Here is a 26,915-nt window from a genome sequence, read left to right as displayed (position 1 = left end):
CAACCAGTGGCTCTTCCTGGAGAATTCAGACAGGACAGGATCAGTTTCCACTGGAAGTGCATTTCTGAAAGGTGCTGCTCTGCCAAAGGTGATGACGTTCAGGTGAGACCTTAAACCTGAGGTCCCACCTGCTCTCTAGAACGAGTATAAATAATCCCAGAGCAATATTCTGAAGAGTTATCCCTGATGCCCTCTCCAATATTTATCTTTCAAAACATTATTTACTTTATTTATACAGCACGGTAACAGGCCCTTCTGGCCCAATGAGCCTGCGCCACTCAATTACACCTATGTTAACCTACTAACCCGTACGTCTTTGGAATGTGGGAGGAAACCGGAGCGCCCAGAGGAAACCCACGCAGTCACGGGAAGAACATACAAACTCCTTACAGACAGTGGCCGGAATTGAACCTTGATCGCTGGCGCTGTAATAGCGTTATGCTAACCGCTACACTACCGTGCCACCCAAGCATCATTGGAATAGGTTATCTGTTCATTTTCACTTGGGAGCTTGTTGTGTACAAATTGGCAGCATTACAAGCAAGTCCACTTCAAAAAGTGTATTGGATGGTCTGAGGCCAGCAGAGGCACTCTGCAAATGTAAACCCTTCCTTCCCTCTTGTAGTGACAGAATGCTTTAAGAAAGTGAATGACAGGTGAAATTAGTCGCCAGATGTTTGTGGGAATGTCCTGCTTACAACCAATGGTACTTTGTACTTCAAAACACCTCTTTAGCTGTGAAGTGTTGTGGGAGGTCATGGAAGCTGCTGTAGAAACAGAAGCTCTAGATCTTTCTAATTATAGGAACCCAGATTCAACATAACTAAAAAAACCCCACAAGAGTAAATGAAAGTGTGTATCAACTGGAATTCATATTGCACACATTAACACCAAATAAGCACAGGAAATTGGCCACTCTGAGCACAAGGAACTAAAATGCAATCTGCCAAACTTTGAATAATCCTAACTGCAGCCATAGATGTGACATATAACCAACTGGGTGGTTAAGTTACAGAAAAGAAGGATAGCACAACACAGAAAATCAACGGGAAGAAAAACACATACAGGTTGAAACTCTCGTCAGGCACCCTTGGGACGTGACTGGTGCCAGACCACAGAAATTGCTCCCTGACCAACTTCCTCTGAGCAGGAGCACTGTTCTTTTTAAGTACAGAGTCTTCCCGGGTTACGTAGGGGTTCCGAGTATGGTCCGCAACCCTGTTTCCATAAGTCAGAAACTCTGTCCGCTGAGATCACTGATGGATAAGATCACAAAGGTTGCACTGGTAGGTTAATTAGCTACAGGTTAGTAAAAGTCTTAGTTAATTTTAGATCTTAGTTAGATCTTTCTTAGAATTAATTAATTAGTACAGATCTGCACAACAGATTCAAAACATACCGGGCCACAGGAATCTCTGGACCACAGAATGCCAGACCAGACAGTTTCGATCTGTACCTCTGGTTCTTACTCTGTTTACACCAAGTAGCTTGGTGTCCACTTGTTCTCAATCATCCATAAGTTTTATGAAGATTCATAACTAATTTGGTAGTAATACCTTGTTACTTTTTGCCTATTCTGCATCTCTTTTGTTTCCGAACAACAGGATTGATTTTCGGATGATCAAAACCACAAGTGATTCCAATTAAACCCCCATCAATTGAATCTTGAATCAACTGGTTCCACAAAACTCAACAAACAGACATAAAAGGGAACAATCTTCATAAAAATAAGTGCAAGTCTCTTTGATGAGGGCAAGGATCCCAAAATACCATTCACCACAGCAACAATGACGTCAAAACAAGGAGATGAGTGCTTCAAATTACATCTCACGCTGGGTCCCAGCACCTTGTAGCAACAGGAAGGAGGACAATGAGTATAGCAAATTGTTCAACTTGGGGAACCATCATCAGAGACCATACCCTCTCCAGCTGAGTTTCGGTAATGCCTCCTCCTCCCCATCATTTCTCACCACCCATCTCAGGACTGTTGAGGTTAACTGCATCTTATAATGCCCAACTTAACAAGAACAGTTCTCAGACCTCCTGGTCTTGGGCCTGGTATTACACAGTGATGTTATTGACCTTTGACGTGATTTAAAACTCTGTCATTCTCCCAGCTCACATTGACATTCTTATCCCCCTGCAAGTCACACTGGCAGTCTCCCACCCTCCATTCCCACCAGAACCATTGCCCCTTAAACTTCACATTGGTGTGTGTCTGTGTGTGATTATGTTGAGATATTTTATCTTAGTCTGACTTTTTTTGAACCAAATGTGTACAAATCAAGTGCTGTAGGTGCTGTGTCCTTCTTTATAACATTTGGCATACTCAATTTTTACATGGATAGAGCACTTATGGAACTGATATGAAACATTAACTATACAAATAACTCCCTACTTCATTACCTGTTACTGATTCTTCTATCAAGAATGAACAGAGGGGTTCAAAACAAGGGGCAGAACTTTAACATAACTGGGAGAAGGATTAGAATACAGAAAGGGATATTTTCACCCAGGAAGGGGCATGGGTCAGGAACTTGCTGTGTGAAAGGATGGTGGAAGCAGAAACTGGCAACACATCTAAGAGTATTTAGCAGTGCAGTTGGGGAGCCATGATCTGCAGGGCTGCAGACCAGGTGTTGGCAGGAGGGACTGGGTCAGGAAACTCTTTCAACTAGCACAGACACAATGGGTCAAATCACCTCTTCTACAACATGAATTTTATGTGAGCAGGGATTGAAGTAATTTTAAAATCAGGACCAAATTGAACTTATTAGATATAAACTATCAGACCAACAGGTCCAATGCATGCTGGTATGTCCAGTCCTGCTCAGACACTGATTTATTCTCCATAAATTCTACAATTTGTTTAACAGAAGTAACTTGATGACAACATTTTGGTTGCCACAGAGGTATTAGCATGAGAGAAACTTTGCTGTACCGGGAACTGCCCAATGTTGAACCACCTGCAGGAGGAACTCAATGGGTCGAGCAGCATCTGTGGGGGCGGGGGGGGGGGGGGGCAGGAATTGTCAACATTTTGGGTTGAAAGGCTGCAGAGTGGAGAGAGGAGACGTGCAGTATCAAGAGGAGAGGGGGAGAGGTCAGACAGATGCCACAGGTGATTGGTGGACTGAGGAGGGCTGAAGGATGATGGGCAGAAGGTACCAGGTGGGGGAGAGGGGCAGGTGGATGATAAGTGGAGGCAGGCAGAACAAAGGGAGATGGGTCGGGTGGGGGGGAGATGGGTCGGGTGGGGGGGAGATGGGTCGGGGGGGAAGGGAGGGTGGGGGGAGATGGGACAGGGGGGAAGGGAGGGTGGGGGGAGATGGGACAGGGGGGAAGGGAGGGTGGGGGGGAGATGGGTCGGGGGGAAGGGAGGGTGGGGGGGAGATGGGTCAGGGGGAAGGGAGGGTGGGGGGGAGATGGGTCGGGGGGAAGGGAGGGTGGGGGGGAGATGGATCGGGGGAAGGGAGGGTGGGGGGGAAGGGAGGGTGGGGGGGAGATGGGTCAGGGGGGAAGGGAGGGTGGGGGGGAGATGGGTCAGGGGGAAGGGAGGGTGGGGGGGAGATGGATCAGGGGAAGGGAGGGTGGGGGGGAGATCAGGGGGGAAGGGAGGGTGGGGGGGAGATGGGTCGGGGGGAAGGGAGGGTGGGGGGGAGATGGGTCGGGGGGAAGGGAGGGTGGGGGGGGAGATGGGTCGGGGGAAGGGAGGGTGGGGGGGGAGATGGGTCGGGGGGAAGGGAGGGTGGGGGGGGAGATGGGTCGGGGGGAAGGGAGGGTGGGGGGGGAGATGGGTCGGGGGGAAGGGAGGGTGGGGGGGAGATGGGTCGGGGGGAAGGGAGGGTGGGGAGGGAGATGGGTCGGGGGAAGGGAGGGTGGGGGGGAGATGGGTCGGGGGGAAGGGAGGGTGGGGGGGAGATGGGTCGGGGTGAAGGGAGGGTGGGGGGGGAGATGGGTCGGGGGAAGGGAGGGTGGGGGGGAGATGGGTCGGGGGGGAAGGGAGGGTGGGGGGGGAGATGGGTCGGGGGGGAAGGGAGGGTGGGGGGGAGATGGGTCGGGGGGGAAGGGAGGGTGGGGGGGGAGATGGATCGGGGGGAAGGAGGGTGGGGGGGGAGATGGGTCGGGGGGAAAGGAGGGTGGGGGGGGAGATGGGTCGGGGGGAAGGGAGGGTGGGGCGGAGATGGGTCGGGGGGAAGGGAGGGTGGGGGGGGAGATGGGTCGGGGGGAAGGGAGGGTGGGGCGGAGATGGGTCGGGGGGAAGGGAGGGTGGGGGGGAGATGGATCGGGGGAAGGGAAGGTGGGGGGGGGGAGAGGGATCGGGGAAGGGAGGGTGGGGGGGAGATGGCTGCTGGAGGGTGATAAGCAGAAACACAAGGGCTACTGTTGGAATCTAATAAGTGACAAAGGTGATAGTGGGGAACCATTCAACCACGAAGAGGTGAAAGGCAGATGAAACCAGAACGAGATGGGGAAGAGTTGGGGGGAGAGCCGGTGGGTGAAATTTGTGGGTGGTGGGTTAATGGAACCGGGAGTAGGAGCGGGACACACATGGGTGAAGGGGAGCTGCAGGCGGTATGGAAACAACAACAAAAATAGGAAGACTGGAGGGGGGGGGGGGAGGTGTAAAACACACTAGAGGTGAGAGTTACCTCAACTGGAAAGCTCAATGTTCATGCCAGTGGGCTGGAGACTAATCAGAGGAATACGAGGTGAGGTTCCAATAGTTTGTGTTGGGCCTCCCCCTGGCAGTGGAGAAGGCCGAGGATGGACAGGTCAGTGTGGGAATGGGGAGGGGAACTGAAACAGGGACTTTCCCACGTAGCCAGTGAAAAGACAGGCATAGCTCGGGGCCATGTGGGTAACCATGGCTACACCTTTGATTTATAAGAAATGAGAGGAGTCAAAAGAGACAAGATGAGAATGTTAGTGGAGGGGAACTGGTTAGATGTTTGTTGCAGAAAGAAGCGGACGTCCTTAAGACCTTCCTGATGGGGAATGGAGGTGTATGGAGACTGGACGTCCATAGGGAAGATGAGGCAGTGGGGGCTGGCAAATTGGGGTCTGGCAAATTGAAGGCTGTCAAAATCGTGGAGAGCATGCAAGGGGTCCCAGATGCAGCTGGGAAGGGACTAGATGAGAGGAGACAGGATGGAGTCGGGATATGTGGAAATAAGTTCAGTGGGGCAAGAGCAGGTAGAAACAAAGGTCCCACCAGGACACTCCTGTTTATGGATTATGAATAAGAGGTAGAAGCAGGACATGTGGGGTTGGGACACTATCAGATTGGAGGCTGTGGAGGGGAGGTCTCCTGATGTGTTGAGATCTGTGCAATAAATGGCAGCCTGGTATTCGTTAGTGGGGTCGTAGTCCAGAGGTTTGTGGGTTTAGGGATCCAAGAGTTGCCATCTGACCTCTGCAAGGTGGCGGTCAGTCCACCAGACTGGTCTGCGGGTTTGATGAGCAGTTTGCGATTGGTGCGGTGAATGGAGGGCTGCATGTTCAGAGGGGGCAACGTCGGAGGGGCCAACGGAGTGGGTGAGAGGAGCGGAGAAGTCGAGGCAGTTGATGTGACAGCAATTGAAGATGAAAAGGTCAAGAGAGGGATAAACCCGAAGAGGGTGTCCAAGATGAAGGGGAGTATTGTAGACATGAGAAGGGTCATCAGTGGGGGTGAGGACTCCTTGCCAGCGTGCCATTTTCATGCTTGGTTTTGACATTCATGTCTGATACCTTCACCTCTTCAGCAGCATCTCTTGATGCTGGGTGAGTGCTTGAACAGAACCACTGAAATGTGGATGAGATTTCTGCATTTTTTTTCCTCAAAGGGCAAAATACACACAATTTAATCAGCAATCAGGACCACAAAATAAATCCCTCAGAAAGACAGTCATGATGAGCAAAGCTCTTCATAAAGACTCAGTCAGCAGTGACCCACAGCAATGTCACCACAACGCGTCACTTCAACTGAATCAAACTGCATGTCTGGCTAACTGCAGGATCACATTCATCTCGTGTTTAAGTGCTTGATGATCTACCATTCGTTCTTTGGACTGTATCGATGATTAATGATGTAAACTCCCATTATATAATATATTAGGTTGTAGATGGATCACCACATGCTTATTTGAGCTCATAGGGCATAAGAACGGAAGAAGCAGACAAAGAAGTAGGCTCTTCAAACATGCTCTGACATCAAGATCAAAATAACTGCCTATCACAGTTTTCAAAAGATTCACTGACTCCATCCCACAGCTCCCTGGGTTAGAGAAGGCCTGGGGTTCAGAACACAAAGAAATCCCTCCTTTTACACGGGCCACCCCAATACTCAAACTGTGCCCTCTTCTTCTGGATTCCTCCATGAGGGAGATCAGCCTCAAAGTATCTACCTATTCAAGCCTCTCAGAATCTTTGAGTCACAGAGCTGTACAGTCATACAGCACTGAACCAGGCCCTTCGGCCCACCAAGTCCACACCAATCATCAAACACCCATCAAGATCCCATTTTATTCTCCACACATTGCCATCAGCGCCCACCAAAGTCTCTCACCTATTACCAGTGGCCAGTTAACCCATTCAATAAGCTTACCTCTCATTCTTCTAAATTCAAATGAGCATGGGGCCAACCTATCTTCCGGAATCAACCAACCAGGGTTTCAAACCGGAACGTCAACAATTCCTTCCGCCACCCCCCGCCCCCCCCCAAACCCACAGATACTGCTCGAGCCGCTGAGTTTCTTGACCAATCCCCAAGGAAAGCTCCGAGAACCTGTGGCACATTAAAAGATGAATCAACTGCAATGTACCAGTGGGCCACGATCATCAGAGGTTGGAAGTGCATCATCCTCTCAGCAAGGGGGATCTCACTGGAACCTACCAAAGACTGAAAGGTCTGGATAGAGTGGATGTGGAGAGGATGTTTCCATTAGTAGAAGAGTCTAGGATCTAAGAGCACAGCCTCAGAATAAAGGGACATCCTTTTAAAACTGAGATGAGGAGAAATTTCTTCAGCTATAGGGTGGTGGATCTGTGGAATTTGTTGCCACTGATGGCTGTGGAGGCCAAGTCATTGGGTGTACTTAAGGCAGAGATTGATAGGTTCTTGATTGGTAAAGGGGTTGAAATAAAATCAGCCGTGATTAAATGGTGCAGCAAACTCGATGGGCCGAATGGCCTAATTCTGCTCCTATATCTTATGGTCTAAAGGCCTCTGTAGAACAACTGGCTTTAACACAACAGGGTACCTGTTGCTGGATGGGAGTTATACCAGGAATAAAGGAAAAATTTGACCCCATTCAACAAAATATTCAGGAAATAACACTCCAACTCAAAAGGGTTTCAGTTCCATTTCAAAGACAATTTGGAAGCAATCTGGTTTGTAAAAAGGTCAAGGATTTGCCAGTATTACTTTGTACTGGAGATGGGTCTGTTGAGAACATATTTTTGCCCAAAGAACATAGAACAATATAGCACAGTACGGGCCCTTTGGCCCACAATGTTGTGCCAAACTATATAAACCTATTCCCTGATCGATCTAACCCTTCCCTCCTACACAGCCCATAACCCTCCACTTTTCTTACATCCATGTACCTATCCAAGAGTCTTTTAAATGTCCCTATTGCATCAGCCTCTACCACCATCCCAGCAGTGTGTTCCAGGCACCCACCACTGTGTGGAAAAACCTACCTCTGACATCTCCCCTAATCTTTCCTCTTCTCACCTTACATGGATGTCCTCTGGTATTGGCCATTGCCACCCTGGGGAAAAGGTGCTGGCTGTCCACTCTGTCTATGCCCCTCATAATCTTATACACCTCTATCAAGTTGCCGCTCATCCTCCATCGCTCTAAAGAGAAAAGCCCTAGCTCACTCTAACTTTCCTCATTAGACATGTTCTTTAGTCCAGGTAGCGTCCTGGACTTCCACATCATTCCTATAATGAGGAGACCAGAACTGGACACAGTACTCTACATGTAGTCTAACCAGAGTTTTATAGAGTTGCAACATTACCTCACGGCTCTTGAATTCAATACCCCGACTAATGACCAATGAAAATAAAAACAGGTTGCATTTTTCTGGATGATCAAATGCAGAATTTGAACAATACTTATGTATTACATTGGTTGCAGAAGCCATCTCTGCAGATAAATGGCTGTCTGCTTAACATAACAAGAGGCTCCCTGTCGAGCTGGTATTCATTTGGTCAGCCGGAGAGCTCGTATTCACAGGGATTCTCCGGCAGAGCTTGGTGTCTCAAATAAAAACAATTCTTACTGGAAAATTCACACGTTCATATCTAAATACAGCCTCACTCCTTGGCTGTGAATTCCTGGGACTTCAGAGCCATAACATTGCACTGTTCAGACGGAGACCATTCAGTCCATCAAGACTACATCAGCTCCTTCAAAGAACGATCAATTCCATTTACTCTCGCTTTCTCTATATTTTCTACAATATTTTCATATTTGAGTATTTAACAAATTTATTTTTGCGAGCTCCTATTGCATCTCTCAGGTGATGCATTCCAAATCCCACCACTTGAATACAAATAGAAATGTTAGTTTTCTATTCCAGAAACAAATGATGATAAATGAGTCACTAACTCCCTCTATCACGATCTATTCATGTGTAAATCACGTGCCTCTGCAACTCCTGATGGCTCCTGGACAGCCATAGGGATGGTGCTATTTTATTTTTATAAATGTATCTTTGCTGTTGTAAATTTATTTTCAGTACAATATGGTCTGAATGGGTGTTTCCCCACACATGGGACAGTTAAATGTAGGGAGAACAAAGAAACCGGGAGATCCACTCCTTACTGAACTCCTTGCTGCATTCCAATCAGGTGACCTTGACCTTTACAAGAAATCGAGATATGATCTCCATAAAGCTATCAGAAATGCCAAGAGACAATACCAGTTCAAAATAGAGTCCCAGACCAGCCATCAGTTGTGGCAGGACTTACATGCTGTGACGGGCTGCAAAACAAAGTCGGGCAGCATCGTCAACAACAACGCATCCCTTCCTGATGAGCTTAATGCATTCACCACCCACCCTGATTTGTCACCACCCTCCCTGTCAGCCTCCAATGTAACTGAACCCGTGGTCACCATCGAGGACGTAAGATCAGTCTTCTGGAGAGTGAACCCAAGGAAAGCATCTGGCCCAGATGGTATCCCTGTCTGAGTGCACAGATATTGTGCTGATCAGCTGGTGGAAGTATTTGCAGACATATTTAACCTCTCCCTGCTTCAATTTGAGGTTCCTAACTGCTTTAAGAACACCACTATCATCCCGGTACCTAAGAAAAACAAGGTAACATGCCTTAATGACTACCGAATGGTGGCTCTGACATCCACAATCATGAAGTGCTTTGAGAGACTGGTCATGGCACACATTAACTCCAGCCTCCCAGACAATCTCGACCCACTGCAGTTTGCCTATCACCGTAACAGGTGTACAGTGGATGCCATCTCCCTGGCCCAACATTCATCTTTGGAGCATCTGGACAGTAAAGACACCTATGTTAGACTATTGTTTATTGACTACAACTCTGCCTTCAATACTATAATTCCAAGCAAGTTCATCACCAAACTCAAAGACCTGGGACTCAACACCTCCCTCTGTAACTGGTTCCTTGACTTTCTGACCAACAGACCGCAATCAGTGCGGACAGGCAGCAACACCTCCAGCACAATTATTCTCAACACTGGTGCCCCACAAGGCTGCGTCCTCAGCCCTCTGCTCTACTCCCTATATACTCATGGCTAAATTCTGCTCTAACTCCATCTGCAGGTTTGCAGATGATACCACCGTAGTAGGCCGTATCTCAAATAACAATGAGTCGGAGTACAGGAAGGAGGTAGAGAGCTTAGTGACATGGTGTCATGACAACAATGTCCTTTCCCTCAATGTCCAGCAAAACAAAAGAGCTGGTCATTGACTTCAGGAAAGGGGGCGGTGTACATGCACCTGTCTACATCAATGGTGCTGAGGTCGAGAAGGTTGAGAGCTTCAAGTTCCTGGGAGTGAACATCACCAACAGCCTGTCTTGGTCCAACCACGTAGACACCACAGCCAAGAAAGCTCACCAGCGCCTCTACTTCCTCAGGAGGCTGAAGAAATTTGGCATGTCCCTTTTGACACTCACCAACTTTGTGCCTTTATTAAAGAAGGGCTGCAAGGACAAGCCAGGGAACTACAGGCCGGTGAGCCTAACATCAGTGGTGGGTAAGTTATTGAAGGGGTTTCTGAGAGACCGGATCTACCTGCATATGGAAAGGCAAGGACTGATTAGCAATAGTCAGCATGGCTTTGTGTGTGGGAAATTGTATCTCATGAATTTATTTGAGTGTTTTTTTGAAGAGGTAACCAAGAAGATTGACAAGGGCAGGGCGATAGACGTGGTCTATATGGACTTCACAAGCCCTTTGACAAGGCCCCGCATGGTAGACTGTTCTGGAAGATGAGATCACATGGGTTCCAGGGTAAGCTCACCAATTGGATACAAAATTGGCTTGATGGAAGGAGACAGAGGGTGGTAGTGGAGGGTTGTTTACCAGGCTGGAGGCCTGTGATGAATGGTGTGCCGTAGGGATCAGTAATGGGTCCTCTGTTGAACATAGAACAGTATAGCAGAAGAACAGGTCCTACAGCCCATGATGTCTGTGCCGACCATGATGCCAAATTAAACTGCACGTCCGCTGCACATGGTCCATGACCCTCCTGCTCATTCATGTGCCTGTCTTAAACACTGCTATCACATCTGCTCCTACCACCTCCCCTGGCAGCGCACTCCAGACTCCTACCACCTCCCCTGGCAGCGCACTCCAGACTCCTACCACTTCCCCTGGCAGCGCACTCCAGACTCCTACCACCTCCCCTGGCAGCGCACTCCAGACTCCTACCACCTCCCCTGGCAGCGCACTCCAGACTCCTACCACTTCCCCTGGCAGCGCACTCCAGACTCCTACCACCTCCCCTGGCAGCGCACTCCAGACTCCTACCACTTCCCCTGGCAGCGCACTCCAGACTCCTACCACCTCCCCTGGCAGCGCACTCCAGACTCCTACCACTTCCCCTGGCAGCGCACTCCAGACTCCTACCACCTCCCCTGGCAGCGCACTCCAGACTCCTACCGCTCTGTGTTAAAAACTTGCCTTGCAAATCTCCTCCAAACTTTCCCCCTCTCACCTTAGACCTATGCCCTCCAGTATTTGATATTTCCACCCTGGGAAAAGTCTCTGACTATCTACCCTATCCATGCCTCTCATAATTTTATATACTTCTATCAGGTCACCCCTCAGCCTCCGACACTCCAGAGAAAACATTCCAGTTAGTCCAACCTCTCCTTATAGCTAATACTCTTTAATCCAGGTAGCATCCTGGTGAACCTGTTCTGCACCCTCTCCAAAGCCTCCACATCCTGCAGTGGTGCAACCAGAACTGCACACAGTACTCCAAATGTGGCCTCACCAAAGCTTTATACAGCTGCAGCATGACTGCCCAACTTTTATACTCAACACCCTGACCGATGAAGACATACACCTTCTTCACCACCCTGTCTACTTGTGTTGCTGCTTTCAGAGAGCTATGGACTTGCACCCCAAGGTCCCTCTGTACATCAATGCTCCTCAGGGTCCTGCCATTTACTGTATACCTTCCTCTTATATCTGACCTCCCAACGTACAACACCTCACACTTGCCTGGATTAAACTCCATCTGCCATTTCTCTGCCCACATTTCCAACTGGTCAATATCCTGCTGAATCCTTTGACAACCTTCTTCACTATTGGCAACTCCACCAATTTTTGTGTCGTCTGCAAACTTACTAATCAGCCCACCTACATTTCCGTCCAAGTCATTTCTACACATCAGAAACCACAGAGCCCCAACACTGATTCATGCGTTGTTCCTCATATATATTAGTGATTTGGATGAGAATGTAGGTGGCATGGTCAGTAAGCTTGTGGATGACATGAGAATTGATGGTGTAGTGGACAGTGAAGGAGGTTGTCTAAGGTTACAACATGATCTTGATGAACTGGGCAAGTGGCCAAGGAATGGCAATGGAATTTAGCTCAAACAAGTGTGAAGTGATGCATTTTGGGAAGTTAAACCGGGGCAGGACTTACACGGTGAATGGCAGGGCCCTCGGTAGTGTTGTAGAACAGAGAGACTTCGGGGTGCAGGTACAAAGTCCCTGAAGGTGGTGACACAGGTAGATCAGTTGGTGAAGAAAGCATATGGCACTGAGTAGAGTTGGGAAGTCACATTACAGCTGGACATGATGTTGGCGAGACCGCACTAGGAGTCTTGTGTACAGTTCTGGTCACCCCATATGGGAAGGATGTGATTAGTCTTTAGAGAACATAGAACAGCACAGGATCTGGTCCTTCGGCCCACAATGTTGTGTCGAACTAATTAAATTAATAACAAATGCTCAACTAAACTAATCCCTTCTGCCTACACAATGTTCATATCCTTCTACTTCCCACACAACCACATGCCAATCTAAGAGCCTCTTAAACGCCCCTATCATATTTGCCTCCACCACCACCCCTGGCAGTACATTCCAGGCACCCACCACTCTCTGTGTAAAAAACATGCCCACACATCTCTTTTGAACTTACCCCCTCTCACCTTAAATGCACGCCCTCTGGTATTAGACATTTCAACCCTGGGAAAAAGATACAGGCTGCCTACTCTATCTATGCCTCTTATAATCTTATAAACCTCTATCAGATCTCCACTCAGCCTCTGCCACTCCAGAGAAAATAACCCAAGTTTGTCCAAACTCTCCTCATAACAGATACCCTCTAATCTAGGCAGCATCCTGGTGAACCTCTTTTGCACCCATTCCAAAGCATCCACATCCTTCCTATAATGGGGCAACCAGAAATGAATGCAATACTCCAGATGTGGCCTAACTAGAGTTTTATAAAGCTGCAACAGAACTTCCTGACTCTTGAACTCAGTGCCTCGACTAATAAAGGCAAACATGCCAAACGCCTTCTTTACCGCCCTATCACCCTGTGCAGCCACTTTCAGGGAGCTATGGACTTGGACCCCAAGATCCCCTTGCACATCAACATTATGAAGGGTCTTGCCATTAACGGTGTACTGTCTCTTTACATTTGATCTCCCAAGGTGCAACACTTCACACTTGGCCGGGTTAAACTCCATCTGCCATATCTGCAACTAATCTATATCCCGCTGTATCATTTGACAATTTTGTACGCTATCCACAACACCACCAATCTTCGTATCATCTGCAAACTTACAAACCCCCCCATCTACATTTTCATCCAGGTCATTTATATACATCACAAACAGCAGAGGTCCCAGTATGGATCCCTGAGGAACGGCACTAGACACAGACCTGCAGCCGGAATAAGTCCCCTCAACCCCTACCCTCTGTCTCCTATGCACAAACCAACTCTGAATCGAAGCAGCCAATTCACCATGGATCCCATGCATCTTAATCTTCTGGATGAGCTTCCCATTAGGGACCTTGTCAAATGCCTTATTAAAATCAATATCCACAGCTCTACCTTCATCAATCATCCTCATCACCTCCTCAAATAACTTAATCAAGTTAGTAACAAGACTTGACCCACACAAAGCCATGCTGACTGTCCCTAATTAGGCCATGGTTTTCCAAATGCTCATAAATCCTATCTCTAAGAATCCTGTGAGGCTGGAGGAACTCAGCAGGTCAGACAGCATTCATGGAGAAAAGCAGACAGTCAATGTTTCAGGTCAGGACCCTTCTTCAGGACTGAAGATAGGAAAAGGGGAAGCCCAATATATAGGAGGGAAAAGCAGAGCAGTGATAGGTGGACAAAAGAGGGGAGGCAGGGTGAGCACAAGGACATTGTCCACATAGACTTTAAGATAAGATTTCTTTATTAGTCACATGTACATTGAAACACACAGTGAAATGCATCTTTTTGCGTAGACTGTTCTGGGGCAGCCCGCAAGTGTCGCCACGCTTCCAGCGCCAACATAGCACGCCCACAACTTCCTAACCTGTACGTCTTTGGAATGTGGGAGGAAACCCACGCAGACACGAGGAGAACATACAAACTCCTTACAGACAGCGGCTGGAATTGAACCCGGGTCACTGGTGCTGTAAAGCGTTACGCTAACCGCTACACTAATTTAGCAAGGTCTTTGACAAAGTCCTGCTTGGGAGGCTGGTCCAGAAGGTTAAGTCATTTGGCATTCAGGATGAAGTAATCAATTGGATTCAATGATGGCTTAGTGGGAGAAGCCAGAGAGTGGTAGTAGATGGTTGTCTCTCTGACTGGAGGCCTGTGGGCCTGTGTCTAGTGGTATTCCTCAGGGATCGGTGCTGGGTCCATTGTTGTTTATCATCTATATTAATGATTTAAATGATAATGTGGCAAAATTTGCAGATGACACCAAGATTGGGGACATAGTGGACAGCGAGGAAGGCTATCAAGGCTTGCAAAATGATCTGGACCAGCTGGAAAAATGGGCTGAAAAATGGCAGATGGAATTTAATGCAGACAAGTGTGAGGTGATGCACTTTGGGAGGACAAACCAGGGTAAGACTTACACAGTGAATGGTAGGGCACTGAGGTGTACAGTAGAACAAAGTGACCAGGGAAAACAGATCCATAATTCCTTGAAAGTGGCATCGCAGGTAGATAGGGTCATAAGAAGAGCTTTTGGCACATTGGCCTTCATGAATCAGGACACTGTGTACAAGAGTTGGGATGTTATGTTGAAGTTGTTGGTGAGGCCAAATTTAGAGTATTGTGTGCAGTTCTGGTCATCTACCTACAGGAAAGATATCCACAAGCTTGAAAGAGGGCAGAGAAAATTTAGACAGATGTTGCCGGGACTTGAGGACCTAAGTTACAAGGATAGGTTGAATAGGTTAGGACTTTATTCCCTGGAGCGCAGGAGAATGAAGGGAGATCTTACAGAGGTATACAAAATTATGAGGGGTATAGAATGCATGCAGGCTTTTTCCCCTCAGGTTGGGTGAGACTAGAACTAGAGGTTTAGGGTGAAAGATGAAGTATTTAACGGAAATTTGAGGGGAATCTTCTTCACTCAGAGGGTGGTGCGAGTGTGGAATGAGCTGCCAGCGGAAGTGGTAGATGTTGGTTCCATTGTAACATTTAAGAGAAGTATGGATAGGTACATGGATGGGAGAAGTTTGGAGGGATATGGTCTGGGTGCAGGTAGAGGGGACTAGGCAGAAAACCAGGCTGGCATGGACTAGATGGGCTGAAGGGCCTGTTTCTGTGATGTAGTGCTCTATGACTCTACCACTCTATGACTTAAATTCACCACCTCTCTTGTCATCCAAGGTTCCCTTCCCCTGCCATCCCTGTCCTTCCTTCTTACTGGAACATCCCTGTCCTGTACTCTGTGCAGTTGGTCTTTATACACCCTCCACATGTCAGATGTGGACTTGCCCAAAAACAACTGTTCCCAATTAATTCTCCCTAGTTCCTGTCTAATGCTCTTGTAATTTGCCCTGCTCCAATTCAATGCTCTCCCACAAGGTCCATACTTATCCTTATCTACAGCTGTCCTAAAACTTAAGGAGTTGTGGTCACTGTTCCCCAACTGTTCTCCCACTGAAAGGCCAGTCACCTGGCCAGGCTTATTACCCAACACCAGGTCCAGTACAGCCACTCCTCTTGTTGGACTACCTACATATTGATTTAAGAAACCTTCCTGGATACACCTAACAAATTCTGCCCCATCTAAACCTCTTGCACTAAGAGGTCCCAGTCTATATTAGGGAAGTTGAAGTCCCCCACTACAACAACCTGTTGTTTTTACACCTTTCCCTAATTTGCCTGCACATCTGTTCCTCAATGTCCCAGTGGCCACATGGAGGGGGTGGGGGTGAGTGATTGCACCTTTCTTATTTTTAAGTTCTACCCATGTAGACTCAGTGGATGAGCCCTCCGTTATATCCCCTCTGAGAGCAGCTGTAATATTGTCCCTGATTAATGTGCAACTCCCCTCCACCGCCCCCTCTTTTACCTCCTTCTCTACCTTTCCTAAAACGTCAAAACCCTGGAACATTAAGCATCCATTCCTGTCCCTCTTTCAACCAAGTCTCTGTTATGACAACAACATCATAGGTCCATGTACTGATCCATGCTCTAAGTTCATCAGCCTTACCCATAATCCTCCTAGCATTAAAATACACACACTTCAACACATCCGTCCCATTGTGTCTGTTACTTTGCTCCTGCCTGTGTTTACTGGCCCTATCATCTCCCTTCCTCTCAATCTCTCCACTTTCTGACCCAGTGCTCTGGTTCCCATTCCCCTGCTGGACCAGTTTAAACCCTCCTAAGTAGCACCAGCAAAATTCCCAGCCAGGATATTGGTTCCCCTCCAGTTGAGGTGCAACCTATCCCTCTTGTACAGGTCACCCCTGCCCCAGAAGGGGTTCCAAAGATCCAAGAACATGAAACCCTGTCCCCTGCACCAGTTCCTCAGCCACTCATTCATCTGTTCTGTCTTCCTGTTCTTGCCCTGACTAGCACGTGGCACCGGGAGTAATCCAGAGATTACTACCTTCAACATTATTACCTTAGGGGGTGCAAAAAAAATTCCCCAGGATGTTGCTGGGACTGGAGGGCTTTTATTATAAGGAGAGACTGGACAGGTTGGGACTGTTTTCCCTGGAGCGAAGGAGCCTGAGGGGTGACCTTACAGAGGTTAATAAAATCATAGATAAGGAGGATGGTCACTGTCTTTTTCACATGGTGGGGGAATCTAAAACTAGACGGCACAGGTTTACAGTGAAAAAGTTAAAGGGGCAAGATTTCCACACACAGAGTGGCGGGTGTAGGGAATGAGCTGCCAGAGCCGCATAGAATTACAACACAAAGACATGTGGAAGGTACATGGATAAGAAAGGGTTAGAGACTTATGGGCCAAATGCAGGTCCATGGGACTAGCTCAGGTCAGTACCTTGGTCGGCATGGGGGCCAAGTTAGGCTGAAGGGCCTGTCTTTGTGCTGTATGACTCCACGACAAGAGGAGAGACTTGGTCCAACTGGAATCTCAGACTGCTGCTGACTTCTTCCTGAGATCTACATTGTATCAACTGCTTGCAAGCACCTGGTAGCTTTCCCCAGAAGCCCAGCTGCCCTGTTACACAACCGGAGGTCGCCAGTATCCAATCCCTCATCCCCGAGGTTGAGGTGGCTGAGGCTTTGTGCCCGTCTCTCCCCCTGCTATTCCCCTGTGACTCAAAGCAAGTGAAGATTAGAAACAGCCAGTTATTCCAGCAGATTTGGCCAAGGGACCCGTAGGATACAATGAAAAGCCAAGCTTACCAGGTGAAGCACAATGGCTATGGACTAGTCAACACTGAAACCTTCCTGACAGACAAGACTCTGTTAAGCTATTAAGGTTTAAGTGCTAAATACAGTGAAACGAAATAACTTTTGCTGCAGTATCCCATTGACAATAAAAATCCAGCAAAATATAAGCAGATTGAGAGAATATTTTAAAGAAGTGTTTTTAAAGTGCAAGAACTAGATTATCAACAACTTGCATTTTCATTGTGTTTTTAACCCAGCGAAAATGCTCCAGGGCATTTTCTGGAGTGTAGGTTTGGAATCACAGCAATGGTAGTGAACAGGATCTGGGGCACAGCAAAGTTCGGATGATCACAAGCTCACAGATGGCAGCACAAGGGAGGCCAACTGGGAGTCTGTTGGAATCGTCAAATCCAGAGGCAACAAAAGCATAGACAAAGGTTACAACTGATGAGCTGAGACAGGGATGAGGTCAAGGTCGCAGCTTTACTGGACAGTAAAGTAGGAGGCAATTAAGACTGTTAACCATGGAACTTATCCAATCAGTGTGAACACAACTCTAACTGCCGGTTAACTCAGTGTTAGGCAACAATGTCAGAATAGGTTGGCACATTTAACAGCCCATCAAACATACATCTCCAACAAATCTGACAGTAGGTCCAGCAGCAGGAAACCACAATGCAATTTCATTGCTTACTCTCTTGGGAAGCAGCAGAGCTTGGCTTGGGTATAATTAAAGCTTGACCTGACTGTGGCCAATCTAAATCCATATCCCAAGGATTCCTATCCTTTTTCCCATACCAGACCAAGACCTACTCTGCTGCACATACATTGCTGTCAATCAAGAAGAGAGAACACATGGTTACACTAAGCAAATTAACCAGATTCTGATAAAATACAGAGCTGGACTTGAACAGATCCAACCCAACAGAACCTGACTGTGAATATTTCGATAACGCATAACCTAACCCAAACCAGCATCAGGCTCTGATTTACAAGAAAATACAATCAAGTAAAATCATCACAAATAGCATATTGTATCGTGTCAAATCCAATCCTTGTAAGAGTAAGTTGTACAGCATCAAAAAAATCAAAATTTATCAGGATTAAAGTTTTCAGTGATGATTAGGCAGCACTCAGCAAAAGTTTAGCTATTTAACTGAACACAAGCTCACCTCGTGGCATCTAAAAATGGTTTGTAAGCTACGATCATCCAGTCGTCTTTATCTGCAGAATATCTTGGCTCTCGTGGAGTCTCCGATTCAGTGTCAAGGTCGACTAAGTAATGGCACTGTCTGATGTCAACCTGTTAAGATTAATTTGAAATAACTGAAGTCAAAGAAAATGGCAAATAAATCCAGAACAACAGCAGTGATGCCTCAGCCTTAGATTGATCCAATTCCTTTGCACACTCACAAAACACGAAACAAAGCTGCTCAAAGACTGAGCATGTTAGGACTTTATTCCTTGGAGCGGAGAAGAATGAGGGGAGATATGATAGAGGTTTACAAAATGATGAGGGACATAGGCAGAGTTAATGCAAGTAGGCTCTTTCCACCTAGATTAGGAGAGATAAGTACGAGAGGACATGGCTTTAGGATGAAAGGGGAAAGGTTTAGGGGGAACATTAGAGGGAACTTCTTCACTCAAAGAGTGGTGGGAGTGTGGAATGGGCTGCCATCTGATGTGGTAAATGCGGGCTCACTCTTAACTTTTAAGAGTAAATTGGATAGATACATGGACGAGAGAGGTCTGGAGGGGTATGGGCTGGGGGCAGGTAGATGGGACTAGCAGAATAATGTTTGGGCACAGACTAGAAGGGCCGAATGGCCTGTTTTTTGTGCTGTAGTTTTCTATGGTTTCTATGTTTCAGGGTTCAGATGCTTTAGACCTCTAGTTCTAGTCTCACCCAACCTGAGGGGAAAAAGCCTGCATGCATTCACCCTATCTATACCCCTCATAATTTTGTATACCTCTGTAAGATCTCCCCTCATTCTCCTGTGCTCCAGGGAACAAAGTTCTAACCTATTCAACTCATCCCTGTAACTCAGGTCCTCAAGTTCCAGCAACATCTGTGTAAATTTTCTCTTCTATCAAGAGGGGTGTAAAAGGAGGTGGGAAGGTTGCGCTACTGATCAGGGAGAATGTCACAAATCACCCCTCAGCTTCTGACACTCCAAAGAAGTCAATCCAAGTTTGTCTAACCTCTCTTTATAGCTAATACTCTCTAATCCAGGCAGCATCCTGGTGAGCCTCTTCTGCACCCTCTCCAAAGCCTCCACATCCTTCCAGTAATAGGTCAACTAGAACTGCACACAATACTCCAAATGTGAGAAACAAAGGACTGCAGATGCTGGAGTCTGGAGGAACTCAGCAGGTCAGGCAGCATCCATGGAGAAAAGCAGGCGGTCAACGTTTTGGGTCAGCAACCTTCTTCAAGACTGAAGATGGGTAAAGGGGAAGCCCCATACATAGGAGAGAAAAGCAGAGCAGTGATAGGTGGACAAAAGAGGGGAGGCGGGGTGGGCACAAGGTGGTGACAGGTAGATGCAGGTATGAGATAGTGATAGGCAGGTGCGGGGGAGGAGGGGAGAGTAGAAATTTATCTCCTCCCCAAAATCCACAAGAAGGACTGTCCCAGCAGACCTATTGTCTCCGCATGCTCTTGCCCCACTGAACTTGTATACTTGTACCCAGACACAATTCCGCCCCTCCTGGTCCATTCCCTTCCCAGCTTCCTCCATGACACCTCTCTCCAACTCTTCCATAGCTTTAAGTTCTCCGGCACGCACAACCTCATCCTCACCATGGACGTCCAGTCCCTATACGCCTCCATTCCCCATCGTGACGGCCTCACTGCCCTCCGCTTCTTTCTTGACCAGAGACAGAACCAGTCCCCTTCCACTAACACTCTCCTCCACCTGGCTGAACTTGTCCTTGCCTTTAACAACTTCACTTTTGATTCATCTCATTTTCTACAGACCAAGAGCGTAGCTGTGGCCACTCACATGGGCCCCAGCTATGCCTGCCTCTTCATTGGGTACGTTGAACAGTCGCTGTTCCAAGCCTCCTACAGCCCCATTCCTCAGCTCTTTCTCTGCTATATCAATGACTGCATTGGTGCCACCTCTTATACCCACGCAGAACCGGACAGTTTCATAAATTTCACCACTAATTTTCACCCTCCTCTCCAATCCACTTGGACTATCTCTGACTCCCCTCTCTCCTTCCTCGATCTTTCCGTCTCCATCTCAGAGATTCCTCATCCACCCACATCTTCTACAAACCCACTGATGCCCACAGCTATCTCAATTACAGCTTCTTTCACCCTGTCTCTTGCAAGGACACTATTCCTTTCTCTTAATTTCTCCAGCTCCGCCGCATCTGCTCCCATGATGAGGCTTTCCACTCCAGGACGTCCGAGGTGTCCAACTTCTTTTCTAACCAGGGCTTCCCCCCGACTGGGGTCGAGAGAGCTCACACCTGTATCTCTGCCATTTCCTGCACCTCCGCTCTCACCCCCACCCCTCCCAGACCAACAGGGTAGGGTCCCCTTTGTCCTTACATTTCATCCCTCCAGCCTAAGTATCCAACACATCATTCTCCGCCACTTCTGCCATCTCCAATGGGATCACACCACCAAGCATATCCTCCCCACCCCACCCCTTTCTGCCTTTTGTAGGGACCACTCTCTCCGCGACTCCCTTGTTCACTCCTTACTCCTCCCCCCTCCCCCCCCCCCCCCCACCAACCCGTTCCCACCCTGGGAACTTTCCACTGCCCCCCGCCATAGGTGCAACACCTGCCCCCTACACCACCTTGATCACCTCCATCCAGGTGAGACAGAGATTCACCTGCACCTCCCTTAATATCATCTACTGCATTTGGTGCTTCAAGTGTGGCCTCCTCTACACTGCTGAGACCAAACACAGACTGGTTGACCATTTTGCAGAACACCTGCATTTTGTCCGTAACTGTGATCCCTGTTGCAAATCACTTCAACTCCCCTTCCCACACTATCACTGATACGTCAGTCCTCGGCCTCCTCCACTGCCGGGAGAATTCCAAGCACAAACTGGAGGAACAGCTCCTCATTTTCCATCTTGGAACCTTGCAGCCTAACGGCATGAACATTGAATTCTCCCCCTTTAAGTGATCTCCACCTCCACCCCCACCCCTTCCCCACACCCCCCCCCCCATGCTTCTTCTCTGCTTCCTTTTCCAAAGCTCTCTCTTTTTTTCTACCTTTTTTTTCCTTTCTCTCCTTACCTTTGACCCATCCCCTAGTGGATCTGCTCTCCCCTCCTCCCCCGCACCTGCCTATCACTATCTCTTACCTGCATCTACCTATCCCCACCTTGTGCCCACCCAGCCTCCCCTTTTCCTATCTTCAGTCCTGAAGAAGGGTCCTGACCCGAAACGTTGACCGCCTGCTTTTCTCCACAGATGCTGCCTGACCTGCTGAGTTCTTCCAGCATCATAGTATTTTTCATGGCCTAACCAAAGTTTTTATACAGCTGCAATGTGACTTGTCAGCTTTCATACTCAACACCCTGACCAATGAAGGCAAGCATGCCATACACCTTTACCACCCTATCTACTTGTGTTGCCACTTTCAGGGAACTATGGACACGCACCCCAAGATCCCGCTGTACATCAATGCTCCTAAAGGTCCTGGTACTTACTAAGTGCTTTCCTCTTACATTTGACCTCCCAAAGTGCAACACCTCACACTGGCAGATCAAGCTCTATCTGCCACCTCTCTGTCCACATTTCCAACTGGTCTACGTACAGTAGATGGTGGAGGTCCTGCAGAATGTTGATAAATCGAGAGAACTTGGGGTCAGGTCCATACATCCCAGAAAGTGGCAACTCAGGTAGATAGGTTGGTGAAGAGGACATACAGCATGTTTGCCTTCATAGATCGGGGCAGAGAATATAAAAGCTGGGACATTATGTTGCAACTTTATAAAACACCGGCTAGTCTGGACTTGGGAGTGTTGTGTGTAGTTCTGGTCACCACACCATAAGAAGGCTGTGGTTGCAGTGGAGAGAGTGCAGAGGAGATTCACCAGAATGCGGCCTGGATTGCAGGATTTTAATTATGAGGTGCGATTGGATAGGCGAGGCTCATTTTCCCTGGAGTGAAGGAGGCTGAGGGGTGACCTGATTGAGGTGTATAAAATTATAAGGTGCACAGATAGGCTAGATAGGATCTTTTTCCCATGGTAGGGGTATCAAAAACAAGAGGGCACAGATTAGAGGTGAGAGGAAGGAGTTTTAAAGGGCACTAAGGGGCAAGTTTTTTTTACACAGATAGTGGTTGATATCTGGAACTTACTGCCAGAGATGGTGCAATCAGATACAATTGTTATGTTTAAGGGAAGCTTAGACACACTTAAATAGTCATAGAGTCATACAGCAGGGGATCAGGCCCTTCAGCAAATAAACATCTTTGTCCACACCGATCAAGATGTCTATCCGAGCTAGTTCCATTTGCCTGTGTTTGGCCCATATCCTTCTCAACCTTTCCTATCCATGTACCCATCTAAATGTCTTTTAAATGTTGTACCCGCCTCTACAGCTTCCTCTGGCAGCTCATTCCACACACCCACCACCCTTTGTGTGGAAAAAGTTGCCCCTCAGGACCCTTTTAAATCTTTCCCCTCTCACCTTAACTCTACGTTAAGGTTTGGACTCCCCCATCCTAGGAAAAGACTATGACCATTCACCTTATCTATGCCCCTCAAGATTATTAATACCTCAATAAAGTCCATTCAGCCTCCTACGCTCCAGGGTAAAATGTCCCAGCCTATCCAGTCTCTCTCTATAACTCAAGCCCTCCAGACCCGGTAACATCCTCATGAATCTTTTCTGCACCTTTCCAGCTTAAAGGCATCCTTCCTATAGCTGGGCGACCAGAACTGTACACAACACTCCAAGTGTGGTCTCACCAATGTTTTGTATAGCTGTAACATGACGTCCCAACTCCTGTACTCAATGCCCTGACCAATGAAGGCAAGCGTGCCAAACATCTTTTTCACCACCCTGCGCACCCATGTAGCCACACTCTACAACAGTTCTACAACACTCTCCGGGGCCCTACCATTTACTGTGAAAGTCCTGCCCTGGTTTAACTGAACAAAATGCAACACATTGCACTGGTCTGAGTTAAATCCATTTCCCATTCTTTGGCCACTTCCCCAGTTCATCTAAATTATGGTGTAATCTTAGATAACCTTCTCCAGTTCCTCTACACCACCAATTTTAGGGTCATCTGTTGACAACATTGTCATCCAAATCATTAATATATATGGCAAACAACAGAGGACGCAGCACTGAGCCCTGTGGCACACCACTGGTCACAGGCCTCCAATCTAAATAACAGCTCTCCCCCTACCACCCTCTGACTCCTTCCACCAAGCCAATTTTGTATCCAGATTGGCTGGCTCACCCTGGACCCAGAACCAGCCTACCATGTGGGACCTTGTAAAAGGCCTTGCTAAAGTCCAAGTAAACAATGTCTACCACCCTGCCCTCATCAATCTTCTTCATTACATCCTCAAAAAATTCAATAAAATTTGTAAGACAAGATTTCTCATGCACAAAGCCATGCTGACTATCCCTTATCGGTCCTTGCCCTTCCAAATGCTGGTAAATACTGTCCCTCAGAATCCCCTCCAGTAACTTTCCCACCACTGATGTTAGGTTCACCGGCCTGTAGTTCCCTGGCTTGTCCTTGCAGCCCTTCTTAAATAAAGACACATCATTATCCACCTTCCAGTCTTTTGGTATCTCACCTGTGGCTAAAGATGATGCAAATATCTCTGCCAGGGCCCCTGAAATTTCTTCCCTCCCTTCCCACGTGCCTGAGGATGCACACTTGATCAGGCCCAGGGATTTATCCACCTTAAGATGGCCAGCAACTCCACTGTTGTAAAGTGGACATTTCGAATATATCACTATTTATTTCCCCGAATTGCCCAGTTTCCATGTCCTTCTCCATGGTAAATACAGACAAGAAATATTCATTTAACAGAGGTTTAAAGGTCAGCACAACATTGTGGGCTGAAGGGCCTGTATTGTGCTGTACTGTTCTATGTTCTATCTCACCCATCTCCTGTGGCTCCACACATAGATGACCACATTGATCCTTAAGGGGACCTATTCTTTCCCTAGTTATTCTATTGCTCTTAATTTACCTGCAAAAGCTCTTAGGAATTCTCCTTTACCTTATCTGCTGAAGTTACCTCTTGCTCTGCTTTTGCCTCCTGATTTCCCCTTTAAGTGTACCCTTACACCTCTTATATTCCTAAAGGGATTTGTTTGATCCCAGCTGCCGACACCTGACATATGCCTCCTCCTTTTTCCTGACCAGTGCATGAATATCCCTCACAAACCAGGGTTCCCTAATCCTGCCAGCCTTGCCCTTCACTCTCAAAGGAACACACTGGCTCTCAGTTCTCTCCATCTCACTTTTAAAAGCCTCCCACTTGCTGGGCACCTCTTTACCTGCGAACTGCCTCTACCAATCAACCTCTGCATGTTCTTCTAGTGCCTTCAAAAGCTGCCTTGCCCCAATCTAGGACTTTAATTCATGGACCACTCCCATCAAGGACGTAAAGGCAAGTCATAGAGGTTCCAGCCCTAATGGAGTCAAATGGGATTAGTGTAGCTAGACAAAAAGGTCAGCATGGACATGATGGGCAGAAGGGCCTGTTTCTGTGCTATATGACTCTTTGACAAAATTTTTTTTTAATTCAACTGCCAATTCCTTATTCCCTTTTATAAATTAAGGAAGGAAATAAAGACATAATTGCATTCCTATAGCAGCTTTCATACCCTTTCAAAACACCCTACAGTGTTTATAGCCAATAAAGTACTTTTAAATTTCAATCACTGTTGGATCAACCAGTTTCACATTGAAACCACAAAATGCTGGAGGTACTCAGCGGGTCAGGCAGGATCTATGGAGTGACCCTACCTCCCGAAACGTCAACTGTCCATTTTCTTCCATAGATGCTGCCTGCCCCGCTGAGTTGCCCCAGCGTTTTGTGTGTTGCTCCAGATTCCAGCAGCTGCGGTCTCTTGTGTCTCACATTGAAACACAACATCCAGATTGCTCAATGCAAACTCCCCCAACAACAGCCTGATAATGAGCTGATAATGTGTGTTACTGCTGTTGAGTGAGAGGTGCACGTTGCCAGCATACCAGGGAGAAGTCCCCTGCCCTTTTCCCTTGAAAAGACTGTGCACAACTGAAAATTTAGACATGGAGTTCTCTTTTATTTTAGATGAGTTAGAAAAACACTCACTGCTTCAGCTGAAGGTATTTCAATAAGACAAAAAAAACACAGGCTTGTCCTTAAGATGTGTCTGAAATGACTTAAGTAACCACAATTCCTTTGCATTATTTCCAAACTGCCACAGTTCCATTGGCAAGCTTCCAAAAACACTGGAACAATTGGCTCCACTCCAGTATTGGAGTCAGCCTGCTCTTTATTTCAGCCAGCATCATTTATCATGCCTGCAATGATCTCTTTGACACCTTTCGTTTTCTTTACTGGTCAAGCAGGCTGTGAAAGCAGCACTGTGATTAACAGCGCAAACAACCAGCTTCATACTGAAAGTAAAGGCTGGCTGATAATAGGTATGGTTCCCATCACAAAAGGAAACGAGTGGTCAAATCTACAGCTATAGACAAATTGACTCCACACAATGTGATCAGTTGGTGCCTAAAGCAGGCTGCTACTTGCTGCCAGCCTGCTTTTGTTTTCCCCACCACAGAATTACTTGGCCAAGTTGGCAGGAACTCAAAAGTTTTTGCACAGTAGGTAACGTGCCAGGCTCCTGATTGGCTGCGTGAGAATTGACCACCAAAAAATGCTACTTCAATGGAGGAAATAATAACAAAACCAAGGAATGGATGGAGACCTGAAACATAACAGGAGAATGGCAATTGGAATAGGTAACCCATTTTTATTTGTCAGAAGCCAACTGACCTATTGCACAGTTCTGGAGGGGGTGAATTTAGGAAATTGTTCGATACGCAAAAGAGTCAGAGAGTCATACAGCACATACATAGGCCCTCCAGTCCAACTCATCCATGCCAACCAAGGTGCCTATCTGCACTAATCCCTTTGGCTGTGTTTGGCCCATACCCCTCTGGACCTTTCCTATCCGTGTACTTGTCCAAGCGTCTTTTATTATTGATGTCCCAGACTCCCATCCCCAAACAGTGACCACCCAACTCCCACCCCCAATGACCACCCAACTCCCACCCCAGTGATCACCCAACTTCCACCCCCAGTGACCACCCAACTCCCACCCCCAAATGCTGGCCACCCGTTGGGTCCCCGTGAGGTTGTCAATGATTCTCTCCTCTAATGTTTTTTCTTTCAAATTTGCCAACATCACCCCTCTCCTCAAAAACAAACCACGCTTGACCCTTTCATTCTTGTAAATGACTCTCCTATCTCCAACTTCCTGTTCTTTTCAAGTCCTCATTACGTTGGAGACTCCCAAACTCAGACCCCTTTTACCTAGAACTCCTTGTCCAAATGTTTCCAGCCCTGCCACAGACTGA

At 47.5% G+C, this 26,915-nt stretch overlaps 1 protein-coding gene across 5 annotated transcripts in view; it reads right to left on the bottom strand.

The window, feature by feature from the left end:
• The window catches only part of alg9 (ALG9 alpha-1,2-mannosyltransferase), a 215,026-nt gene that overhangs the window by 86,924 nt on the left and 101,187 nt on the right, over nt 1–26,915 (bottom strand). For all 5 annotated transcript variants that reach the window (XM_052040052.1, XM_052040051.1, XM_052040048.1 and 2 more), the window contains one exon: nt 18,505–18,635. In XM_052040052.1, coding sequence (XP_051896012.1) covers nt 18,505–18,635 — 131 coding nt within the window. The remainder of the gene's footprint in view (nt 1–18,504; nt 18,636–26,915) is intronic.

This window comes from Pristis pectinata, chromosome 27 (assembly GCF_009764475.1).
Source record: "Pristis pectinata isolate sPriPec2 chromosome 27, sPriPec2.1.pri, whole genome shotgun sequence".
In the NCBI taxonomy this organism is placed as follows: Eukaryota; Metazoa; Chordata; class Chondrichthyes; order Rhinopristiformes; family Pristidae; genus Pristis; species Pristis pectinata.
Note: the sequence above shows the minus strand (reverse complement) of the source record. Positions and strands in the feature narration are given on the sequence as shown.